The sequence below is a fragment of the Sturnira hondurensis genome, unplaced genomic scaffold, assembly GCF_014824575.4.
Source record: "Sturnira hondurensis isolate 20B ecotype Veracruz unplaced genomic scaffold, ASM1482457v3 Scaffold0003213, whole genome shotgun sequence".
Lineage (NCBI taxonomy): Eukaryota > Metazoa > Chordata > Mammalia > Chiroptera > Phyllostomidae > Sturnira > Sturnira hondurensis.
In genome coordinates, this window is record NW_028075844.1 from 1,484,026 (window position 1) to 1,496,257 (window position 12,232).

The 12,232-nt window shown below is 43.8% G+C and overlaps 1 protein-coding gene across 3 annotated transcripts in view; it reads right to left on the reverse strand.

Moving 5' to 3' along the window:
• LOC118984146 (zinc finger protein 791-like) overlaps positions 1 to 12,232 on the reverse strand; it is a 54,756-nt gene that overhangs the window by 2,046 nt on the left and 40,478 nt on the right. For 2 of the 3 annotated variants that reach the window (XM_037041925.1, XM_037041923.1), the window contains exons 1-4: positions 10,239 to 10,393; positions 1,668 to 1,794; positions 1,408 to 1,468; positions 78 to 831 (exon numbers count right to left, since the gene is read on the reverse strand). In XM_037041925.1, coding sequence (XP_036897820.1) covers positions 78 to 831; positions 1,408 to 1,468; positions 1,668 to 1,794; positions 10,239 to 10,241 — 945 coding nt within the window. In that variant the 5' untranslated portion in view covers positions 10,242 to 10,393. Of the gene's footprint in view, positions 1 to 77; positions 832 to 1,407; positions 1,469 to 1,667; positions 1,795 to 10,238; positions 10,394 to 12,232 lie in introns of those variants that run through there. The other variant, XM_037041924.1, reaches the window with a different exon arrangement.

The following is a 12,232-nucleotide window of genomic DNA, read 5'->3' on the forward strand; positions in this document are numbered from 1 at the left end:
TGCTTACATTCATAGGGTTTCTCTCCAGTGTGAGATCTTTCATGTATTCGATATGAACTGGGACAGTTAAATGCCTTCCCACATTCCTTACACTTGTAAGGTCCATCTCCAGTGTGTGTTATCATGTGTCTTTGAAAGCTTCCAAGAGAAATAAAGGCCTTCCCGCATTCTTTACAGTCATAGGGCTTCTCTCCAGTGTGAGTTCTTTCATGTTTTCGAAGAGAACTGGGGCAACTGAATGCTTTACTACACTTTTCACACTCATAGGGTTTCTCTCCAGTGTGAGTCCTCTCATGACTTCGATAGGAACTGGGACAACTGAGGGCTTTACCACACTGCTTACATTCGTAGGGTTTCTCTCCGGTATGAGTCCTTTCATGTGTTTGGAAGGTCTGATGATATCTAAAGGCTTTTCCACATTGTTTACATTTATAGGGTTTCTCTCCAGTGTGAGTCCGTTCGTGTTTGCGAACAGACTGGCGATATCTAAAGGATTTCCCACATTCCTTACATTTATAGGATTTCTCTACACTGTGGTTTCTTTCATGTTTTTGAAACGGTTGGAGGTAACTGAAGGCTTTCCCACATATCTTACATTTGTAAGGCTTCTTTCCATACTCCTGATACTTGTATGGTTTGGGTGCAGTGTGAGAGCGCACGTGCCTATTAAGGGACGAACGGCTCATGAAGACTTTTCCACATGCACTGCACTCCCATGATTTTCCTTTACTAGGAGTTTTCTTGTTCAGATTGAGATTTGAAATACGGCTGAACTTTTCTCCACATTGACTACCTTCTTTACTTTCACAGTCTCTCTCTACTATATGACGTCTATAAAAAAATCAGGAGTACATGATTAATGATTTATGCTTATTTGTAAACATTAGAATTTTGTATTTATAATATATAGGGAAAGTGCAGATTTTCTGCTGTCTGAATTGTCTGAAACTGACTATAATGAATCTCTCAAAGAAGCTTCTTTTGAATTAGTGTTTTGGATTTCTCCAGGTATATGCCCAGAGGTAGAATTACTGGGTCATAAGGCAGTTCCATTTTTAATTTATTTTTTTATTTTTTAAGATTTTATTTATTTATCTTAGAGGGGAAGGGAAGGGGAAAGAGAGAAAGAGAGAGAGAGAGAGAGAGAGAGAGAAAGAGAGAGAGAGAGAAATATCAATGTATGGTTGCCTCTCGTGCGTCCCCTGCTGGGAACTGGGAACTGGCCTGCAACCCAGGCATGTGCCCTGACTGGGAATCGAACCGCGATCGTGTGGTTCGCAGGCCTGCGCTCAATCCACTGAGCTACACCAGCCAGAGCCATTTTTTATTTTTTTGAGGAGTGTCTGCTTTCATGATATATGAAAATCCTCTTGTGGGATACTGATTTCTGTTGTGAATATAACTCACCTTAGATTTCTTCCCTGATTTTTGTACTGATCTTCAATGTTATGGTCTTCCCATTTTCTTCCTAAAATACAGACCCAGACAAAATAAAGTTACAGGTCTGTAATAAAGAAATATTATATTACAGGTCTGTGATGAGCTTTGACCATTCCTGGTTTATTTACCAAGTGTTCTCTTTTCCTATTCAAATCAGAGAATAATGTTGATAGACAAGAAACACTTGTTCTCTAGGTGGCTAAATGAAGATATGTTGTCATTCTCACCTACGGAGGCCAGATTCCTCAAGGTTTCCCGCATCACATCTCTATAGAGTTTCTTCTGTGAAGGATCCAGCAGAGCCCACTCTTCCAGACTGAAGTTCACAGCCACATCCTCAAAGGCCACTGAGTCCTGAAATATTCCACATATGTACATAGGAAGACAGGTAAGATGGACAGCACTGGGGATCTATAGTCATTCATAAGAAGTTCATGTATGATTCTGTATTTTCAAAATAATTATTCTTTGACTTGGTCATAAGAATTTTTATTCACTATTCATAATCACTTCCTCATAAATCAGCATCATGAATCTTTCAGGCATATAATTTCCCTAAACACTGGTCCTTAAAAAAGATCATTAACCCATTGACATTTCTGTGCAGGGGATAGAGAAATGTTCCTCCACAATAATTCTGATGGTAGAATTTACCCACTTGGTTAAAGAACAGAAGAGGAAGACCCCAGTTCTTGGTGGGTACATAGAGACCAGTATTTAGGGCCCAGCTCTAGTTACAGTGGAGTACATGGAAAGAACCACACCTATCAGGCCTTATTTGAGAAGCCTCTAGAGCAGCAGTCCCCAACCTTTTTGGCACCAGGGACAGGTTTGCTCACTTACCCACCCCTCATCTGTTCCTAACAGGCTGGTGGACTGCTACCAGTCTGCGGCCCTGGAGTTGGGGACCCCTGCTCTAGAGAACTCCCAACATTACAGAAGAGAGAAAAGGATATAGCGTCTGATACTTACAGGTACACAAATAGTAAATAGGCTAAGCCCCAGCTAGATAAACTTCAAAGCTGACACTAAGGGTCTATTTACCCAGCTTCCTTCTCAGTGTATCATGTCTGGCTTCCAAAAACAACAAAATCACATAGCACACTAAAAAACTTCATCTTAAAAGAAGCCAGAGGGAAAACCACACTTTAGCTATAAAGAATAACAAGAATTAATTCAGACAGTTTTTTTGGTTGTTCCAAATAATACAAGCAAGAAGAGAGTGGAATGAATAGTTCAAAGTGTTGATAGAAAGAAAAAACAACTTAATTGAAATTCTGTGTCAACTGAAATGATCCTTTAAAAGTGAAGAAGAAATTTCTGAGAAAAACAGAATTTGTCATCAGTACACCCACTTTGCTTTGCAAGAAATGTTAAAGGTAACTCTTCAAAAGGAAGGAAAACGAAGAAAGGGAGAGCATATAAGAAGGAATACATGGCCCTGGCTGGCGTAGCTCAGTGGAGTGAGCGCTGGCCTGCGAACCACACGGTCGCGGTTCGATTCCCAGTCAGGGCACATGCCTGGGTTGCAGGCCAATTCCCAGAACCCAGGCCAATTCCCAGCAGGGGACTCACAAGAGGCAACAATACATTGATACTTCTCTCCTTCCCTTCCCCTCTAAAGATAAATAAATAAAATCTTTAAAAAAAAGAAGGAATACACGAAGGGTAATACCTTAAACATTCTTAATTACTTTGAAAGGAAATAATACTAGCAAGAAAGTATTTAGCCCAGCACAAGTAGCAACCATCTGTAGATTGCGATTGCTTTGTAGCTTATGCTGAGTGGCTCCAGAGAGAACACAGGCAGTAGCTGAGCTTAGTCCCAGAGCCTGTGTTCCTAGTGGACAGCTACAGACTATGACAGAGTACCACCACCCAACCACCTCCACAAGTGGCACACTCAAGGGCACCAGAGCCCTGCTGAAATAAGTCCTGCTCGGTGGAGTGGGCCCCTGCACAGCTGATTCTCCATTATGGTCAGAGATTGGTGGTCAGCAGTCACAGCCAGTCAGCTGATCAGTCTTGCAGCTGATTAGCCTGGGTAAATCCCTCCCACTGACCTGCCAACGGCAATCATGGCTCAATTACACAAGGAGGCTGTATATAGCTCACACAGTGGGTGCACTTTGGGTACCCAGTTTAGGTGACAGGGGAGGCTGTGCCATTGGACCCTATAGGACACCTACTACATTAGGCCACTCTACTAAGCCAGGGAGCCATAGCAGAGCTCTACTTAATACATAGAAACAAACACAGGGAGGCTGTCAATGAGAAGACAAATAAACATGGCCCAAATGAAATAAATGAACTAATCTCCAGAAAAAACTAAACAAAATGGAGGAGACAAGCAATCTACTAGATGTAGAGTTCAAAATATGGGTTATAAGGATGCTCAATGAATTTAGGGGAAGAGCAGATAAACTCAGAACTTTAACAGCATAATAAAAAAAACATGGTAATCATAAAAAAAGAAAACCAGTCAGAAATGAAGGCTATACCAACTGAGATGAAGGATACACCAACTGAGATGAAGAATAATTTACAGGAAATCAACAGTAAGTGGATAAAGCTGAGAATTAAATCACTGATTTGGAATATAAGGAAGCAAAAAACACCGAACAAAACAGCAAGAAGAAAAAAGAATCCAGAAAAAGGATAGTAGGAGGAGCATCCAGGATGACTTCAAGTACACCAACACATTCCCATCACGGGGATGCCAGAAGAAGAGAGAGCAAGAAATTGAAAACCTACTTGAAAAAATAGTGACAGAAAACTTCCCTAACTTGGTGAAGGAACTAGACATACAGGTCCAGGAAGCTCAGAGTTGCAAACAAGATGAACCCAAAGAAGGGTGAACCCAAGATGAACTCAAGATGCCTGGGTTGCAGGCCAGTTCCCAGCAGGGGACTCATGAGAGGCAACCGTACATTGATATTTCTGTCCTTCTCTCCTTCCCTTCCCCTCTAAAGATAAATAAATAAAATCTTAAAAAAAAAAGAATATAGCAGCCAGAGAACACATACGCAGGACCACATATACGCATGACCCATGGTCATGGACAATGGTGTGGGGACTGCCTAAGGGAGTGGGGGCAGATCTGGGTGGACAGGGGCAAAGAGAAAAATTGGGACAACTATAATAGCATAAACAATAAAATATAAAGTAAAAAAGCCAATAAACTTTCATAGGGATTAAAAAACAAAAATTCTTCCTACCTTAAAAATAAAAACACTAATGTAAACTGTGGACTTTAATGCATTAATAGCAAATGTACCACAGTAATATAAGACTACAAGACATAACAAATAGGACAAACTATGTGGAGACAGAGGGGTTATGTGGGAACTCTGTACATTCTGATCAAGTTTTCTGTAAACCTAAAATTGCTGTAAATAAAAGCCTACTCTATCAAGAACAATAAAAAAGATAAGACGTACATTACTAGTGATTGCTGAGGATTGATGGCCGAAAGAAGCCATTTTTCATTCAATTGATTTGAAATTATTCTAGTAAGTCATTCAGGTGTTTTATGAGGCCTGCACCGAGACCTGAGAGAGGAACTTCCAGTGAATGCCTTTCCCAGGGCCCAGCTCTATATTCTGAAAAGTGAAATGAGTCCCTTTACTATCAGTGGTGTTTAGAACTCCCACATGCAGGAGTGTTGACAAGGCCACACACTGTGGTCTAAGTATACGTAGAGACAGATGTTACCTTGATTTACACTCTGGGTAACTGTGAGGCAAGACAGTCCCAGAATTCCTTTGCCACAAAAGGGCAACTAAATCATCTAAGAGTCTGTAAACATGGCTGGTGAAGCCAATTCTGATCAGTGCTAAGGTGACTGCCTGCTGTTTAGTCAGTCGTGTGGACCCTTGAGTCCCATCCTTTAAAAGGATGTTCCAGATAAAGGATAAAAGTAGTAACTGCCTGAGCTTCATCATACATGAATGAGGCGATGTTGTCCCTGAAGGCTATGAACTCATTTCCTTTAACTCGGGGAATCCTAAGTGCCCCCCAGGAAGCCTAGAGGTCTGGGAAAAGGGTGACCTCCATCAGTACCTGGCAAGGGACTGAGGAGAGGGGTGCTAACCCCTCCTGTAGGATATGCCCGAGGTGCTAGGTGTAGCTATATCTTGTCTGAAGGGGTCTTGATAACAGAGTTCTTGGGGCACTGTTCACAGGTCCCAGGGCATAAAGGGTAGCTTCCTGAGGGGTCACGGGTTCAGGACCATTTTTAGGACAGCTCTACAAGCAGTGACAACTGCACTCTAATGGCACACAGTTTGGAACCTCGGGCAGTTTCTTGCATCAGAAGCCTATGGACAACTCAAGGCCATTGTGGGAAACTCTGGGAGGCACAGCAGGCAGTCACTGAAGGCTCTGCTGTGGAACAAGTGTCTGCGGGCACTATGGGAGTGCCCGTCGCATGGCACTCTGACTGAGTCCAGAGCTTTTTAGTTTTGCTGCAGGGGTACCTACCGTTCAAGGTGGGCCAGTTTGCAAGAAACAGCATAAATGGACTCAAGTGCAGCGTGTAAATGGACTGTTTCCTCCAGAGCACCAAAAGAATGGGGACAACGTAGCAGGAGCTAAGAGGGGCAATAGCTGTTTCTTTACTGCTTAAGGATGGAGCAGGACCCAGATTACCGAATACGTTTTAGGAATTTAAACATGGGGCCAGGGCCTCACCTGATTTGATATACACAGCAATGGCCTCTCCTTTTTACGAGTGACTTTTGTCAATATTTTAATGTCCTGAGTACCCTCAGAGGAGGATGTCACTAGTGCAATGTCGTACCTGTGTCCTGGAGCAGGGTGGATGCAGTTCAGACCTTGCCTGCAGAGATGGAGTGTGCTGGCAGTGGTGCTGAGGTCCTGAAGTAACCAGGTAAAGGTGGATCAAGTCCCTTCAGAGGTGAAGGCCAATGATACTGATGTCACAGGTACGAGCAAAACAGTCAAATCTGTGACAGCAGGATACTGACCAGTTGCTGAGTGGATAGAGGTGGTAACTTCCTTAATGCTGGGGACTGAGAATAGGGAGGGGCTTACTTGGTTTGACCACAGCCTCAAGGTTGCAGTAATCCACTGTGGGGTGTCATTCTTTCTTGATGAACAGGCCAACTAAAAATTCACCATCACCAATTATAGTTACCCAGTTATTATCATCAATGCAATTAATGACTGCTTTTTCACCAGTCAACACAGCATCTTTAAGCATGTTAAGTTCATTAGAAATTTATTCTATCAAGTTGAATTTAGAACATCTTAGAAAAAAGAAAGCCAAACCAGCTATTCAAAGGTGAAGCAGAGGGTATAATCACCTCTTCACTAAATAGGTGTACAGTGGTTTTCAATCCTTTAACGCCCTGTTTAATTTACGTTAGGCCATATGAATTTAACTGGGGTTAAGGACTATGAGGTCCCATTTTGTTAATATATTTTGAAAGCGCCAAAGGCTAAATTACAATTTAACTTACGAGTGTAACTCACTGATTTAAACCTTCCCTGCTGACTGTGGCATACTTTATGAAAATGGGCACTATAACCGTGGAAAATTAGGTAAGACCATAGTTATGGTGAAACATCCCTATTTGCACTCTATATTATATTTGGTATCTCCCCTAACATTATCAGGGGTATCCTGCTTACACTTAGTGGGATCCCTTTGGAATTACGAGTGTGGAAAAGGAGTGTGGATCCGCATGCCACTCATCGGCCGCCTTTCCCGCTTCTCTTGCCTTTCTTTAAATAACTGTTCTTGCATGAGCAACCACCTGATGGGTCTACCTCTTGCACAGGGTATGGTGCTCCCCCCAACCTTTGCCCTCTATATTGGGGCCAACCCAGCCTCTGGAGTCCTAGTCCAAAGGCAGGGGCCTTTGTGATTTGAGTTTTCTGCCATCTCTAGAGGAAAGAACATGCAGACTTTTTCATCAGTTTGTCCAGGTGGGAGGGAGCCCAAGGGGTAGAGGGAGGAGGGAGGCTTCAGCCATGAACAGTCAGATATCAAAAAGTGTGGAGTCCAATTGCTCTTTATAAAGAAACACTAATAGGATGCTCAAGAAATTCAACACTGGTTATTGGGGTTAGCTAAAGCAAGAACCCTGGAGGGGACTGGGATGTTCTGGTGGTGAGTGGAGTTTAAATCTTATCTTATAGACTTTTGCTAGATGTTGCATGCATTATTTTTTAAAATAATTCTTAGAAATTCTTAATTCTACATAAACCACATTTTTCTATTTAATGGTCTTTAAAAAAGATTTCATTTATTTATTTTCAGAGAGAGGGGAAATGAGCAAGAAAGAGGGAGAGAAACACCAATGTGTGGAAAGCCTATTATAGCTTTATTTGGGCCTAATCCATTAGATGCATCAGGATTTTCAAAGGTTTATGTAAGTTTTGAGTATTAATTAAAATAGGAATTAATTTCCCTTATGCCTAAGCAATATTATAGCATTTCAATTTCCAAAGCTCTCTAGGGACATGAACATACAAACACAGATCTAAAATGTAAAATCTACTTGAGAGCTCAAATACACCCATCTTGTATCTTGATCTCTTGCCTATAAGGAACAAATACTCTATTGGGTTCCAGAATTTCTTGCTTTATTCCCATGTATCTTTCAATCAACTTATATTTCCAAAGCCCAAGAACTAAAAACCTTACACACTTACCCAGAAAATATCATAAATTGCCAAGGAAAACTAGAATTTGGAGGTCCAATATGCAACATTATGAATATTCAAAGAAAGAAATACAAATCTTTGCATCAGGTGAGAGGCTCCCTGCCTCCTCACAGTTCAAAAGAAAACCCACATTCTCAAGCTTGCAGTCCAAACATCCCCTTTTGGGATACAACTCTTAAAAACTGGGCCACTTCCTGCTGATGGAGCACCCACAGAAATGATCTCTGGGAGCTCCACACGCCCATCTCCTGAGGCGATGATGGAAAGGCTTCCTCTCTGAGGCTTTAATTCTCCTAAGTGAGGAAACTCTTAGCCAGATTCAATTTAAGGTTCTCACCGCCCCCACCAAAAACTCCCAAATTTATAAACCCTTGTCTAGAAGACAGAACTGACGTTCACAGACTCTCTCAATGTACACAGATTCCTCTGAGTGCACCTACACTGCTCAAGTCTATATCCAGAAACAGGCCCAAGGAAATCACAGCTACAGATTTAGAAAGGACATCACCCTCTGCTCCCACGTCCCAGGGCTGTAGCTTCTCTCAGTGTGCAGGCTCCTTCTGGGGTGAGTAAGAGCAGTGAGGACACCAGCAAGGGGAGGCTCCCCAGGGAGAACCATTGGGCCTTCCAGTACTTCCCTGTGCAGGCTCAAGGAGGCCTTAGCTTGGAGACACTGACCTGAGGCTTCTGCTTTGACACAGTTGCTCTGGACCACCCACCACTGATTTTTTCCCCTCTTTTTAATCCTTATCAGAGGATATTTATTGATTTGAGAGAGAGAGGAAGATGGGGCGGGGGGATGAAGTCAATACGAGAAACAATTAATTGCCTCCTGTATGTGCCTGAACCAGAGATCAAATCCGAAACCTTAAGTTGTACAGGACGACGCCTGAGGCAAGCCACTCCCAGTGTTTGAGCAATCTAGTAAAACCACTCAAATCCAGTGTTTACATGTAAAGGATGGGGGAAAAGGGTAAGGAATTTTTGTGGTTCAACAAGAAATATACAAATATTTATTCCTTTCAGAGAATAAACGTGAATTATTAATTTCCATGGCAACTGTTTGGAGAATGATTATATCAAACACACTTCTAGGTCTTGTGAGTCTAAGCCCTCATGTTGCCTTTAAAATCAACCAAAAGAACCGATCTCAGAATGTTTCTACACTCGCTCATGGAAGAAAAACAGAAACAAAAGTGTTAAATAGATGTGATGGAATTTTTAATTTTTTCTGAAATTCACCTCTTTCTTGGAAATATTTTATACTTTTTCTTAAACACACTTATACTTATTGAATGATGGAGGATTAAAGTGAAAAAAACCCCACAAACTCGGAGACAGGCAGCGCTTGGCCTGGAAGTGGAATGAACGGGCAGATCACCCAGGAAAGTTTCCAAACATGGGCCCCCACAGCATGTGTGTGCCCAGGGGTGAGGCACAAGGTTTTTTACACAACAGAGTTCTAGGCAGTTATTCTTGGCTTTCCTTTTACATAAAACATCCATAGGGGAAAAAGTAAATCTGTAAAAAGAGAACCATCCATGGCTGTGTGGAGAAACGGTAAATAAAATACTGTGTAGTGTGAAATGCACCACGGAAGACAAACAGTTAATCATGCTGTGAACAAGAGAGGGGAAGATGGCGTTCAGGAATGCAGGAAAAGATCTGGAAACAGAAATTTACTGCCAGTCCCAGGAACGTCTGGGTGTGTGTGGCGGGGGGGTCAAGGCGTGGGACTTTGAGACTCCGCTACCCAAACATTTGCAAAACTCAGGAAAAACGGGTCCCCTTGGGGTGAAAGGAGGGGCTGAGGATTCCACAGACCCCAGCTCTTCTCACTAGGAACCCCGGAAAGTCTGATGACCCTCCCCATGGTCACCAAACATTCTTGAGGTGGGGGCGGCGGGGAGGAAATGCAGCCGCACCGTGACTGGAGGAAACACCTGGGGGTTCCGGCTGTCGGCCGAGCCCCCATGCTGCGTGCCGCGCGTGTCCCTGGCGGACTCGTGTCCCAAAACTCTGGAGCGTCCCCCAGGAGACCGGGTCCAGGCACGCTGTTCCACCAACACTTCCTCCCTGTCTTCTGACCCACGGCCCACACTCACCATTTCTTAACATGCGCGGTTCCCGGTCGTCCACCCTATGACTCTTGCGGCAAGTACAGGCCACAGTGACAATGATGTGGCGTAGATACCCCAGGCCTTTGCAGGCAGGGAGAAAGATTACAAGCACGGATGCGGAGAGAAGCGCTCAACACTCAGTCCACACCGTCATCAGAGCGACGCCCTTATGTACGTTACCGGCGACTTCCCTGATTGGACAGCCCCCAAGATCCCGCCCTCTCCTGCCAAAGCGACTACAGGCCAGAGGTCTCATCTCTGAGGGACAGCGTCTTTGAGGGACCTCGTCTTAGCAGTGGGTTGGAGTCCGTGCTTTAATCATGAGGCAGTCAGGCCACTCACGGAACTGTGACCCTTCTTCACAAAGAGACACTTAAAAGTAACCAGTCCATTTGTAATGATGACTCTGGCTCCATTTTGATCGTGGTCCATTTCCAGCGGGGAGACGCCTGCCCTTCTGTCCCCCACCCCCACTCATCTGGGTACTTTGAAGAATCCTGCGGTCTCAGGGGCACTTAGTTCTGGTGGGAGGTTTGAAACCCACAGTCCTGGACCAGACCCCCAGCCTCAGATGCCAGAATGTGTGAAACATAGTGGGCAAAGTAGTCACCGGAACACGTCTTCAAGAAACTCCATTGATATCCACTTGGTGAAAGATCAAAGGAGGCAAAACTGAAAGAACACTGCTTGGTGAAAATAATAGATGGCAAAGGTATGACGTACAGTGGCACTTCTCTAGAAATAACAAAGACAATATTTGGAAACCCCTCAAATACTAGAAGATTAAAAACACTTCTAAATAACATGAGTCAATAAGAATGACAGCAACAAACCAATAGAATAGGAGTTTTGTTTTATCAACATCTCCCACAGTGCACTAATTCTGACAACCAGCCAAGGATGAGTGCACCTTTGTGGAAGTCTGGGGGTCCAGTGGAGCAGTCCCTGCACACCGCTGGAACATAAAGTCTGAGAATACACACTATGACACGGGTAAGAAGAGCAGTTTCACTTTACATGCAACACCCTCCCAAAAGCTCACTGCTGAGACCCCCTTGGCTAGATATTCTTCCCAGGGGGAAAGTGACAGTGAGGTGACTGATCTCATGGCTTCCTCAGTGGCGTGGGACAGTGCCCAGGGGGCTCACCAATTTCCCATCTCACTAAGAATGCTGAAGGAAATTAGTACTGCTGAGGGGCTGGAAAGCTGGGGTCAGGAAAGAGTTACAAGGACACACAACAATCAGGGTTCAGAACTTAACAAATGGCTGCACCCCAACTAATAGTTGGCTACCCCACCAGGAGGTTTGCATTTCAGCCACTCTGGATGTGATGCTTGTGCAAACCCCCAACTGTCCTATGGGCATGCCCAAAGCACTGCACCTCACTCCCACCCTCCCACCTCCATGTGCCTTCCCCAGACAGCAAGTGCAAACATCTAGTGTCTTATTAGCACACACATTCAATGGGCTCAGCTTGTGGAACTGGGAAAAGACACACGAACTTGAGCATTGCAGGGGACTACCCTTGTGAGAACCAAACTGAGGCTCTCAGCACCGGGAATGGCTTTAAAGGATCCAGGGAAGGCATACAATCTTAAGAATTCCCCCTAAGGAGGAAACAAGCTGGGTGAGGTGAGTGTATCCATAGAAAAGTTCTGACAGAGCCTCAGAATCCCTCTGGGGCTGACTGGTAAAGCTGTTTCCCCAAACCAGGCAAGAGTATGGGGCGTGACTACTTCTTCAAATGTGAACACAGCAATGCAAGGCTTCAAGGAACACCCTCCCCCTACACGCACGAAAAATGACATCAGTAAAGGAAAACAATGATTTTCTAGTAACCCATTCCATAAAAATGGAGATCTACAAATCACCTGACAAAAATTACAATTACTTGTTCAAAGGAAGCTCAGAGGCCTTTATAAGAACACAGATACTCAACACAATGAAATCAAGAAAATAAACTCAACAGGTAGACAG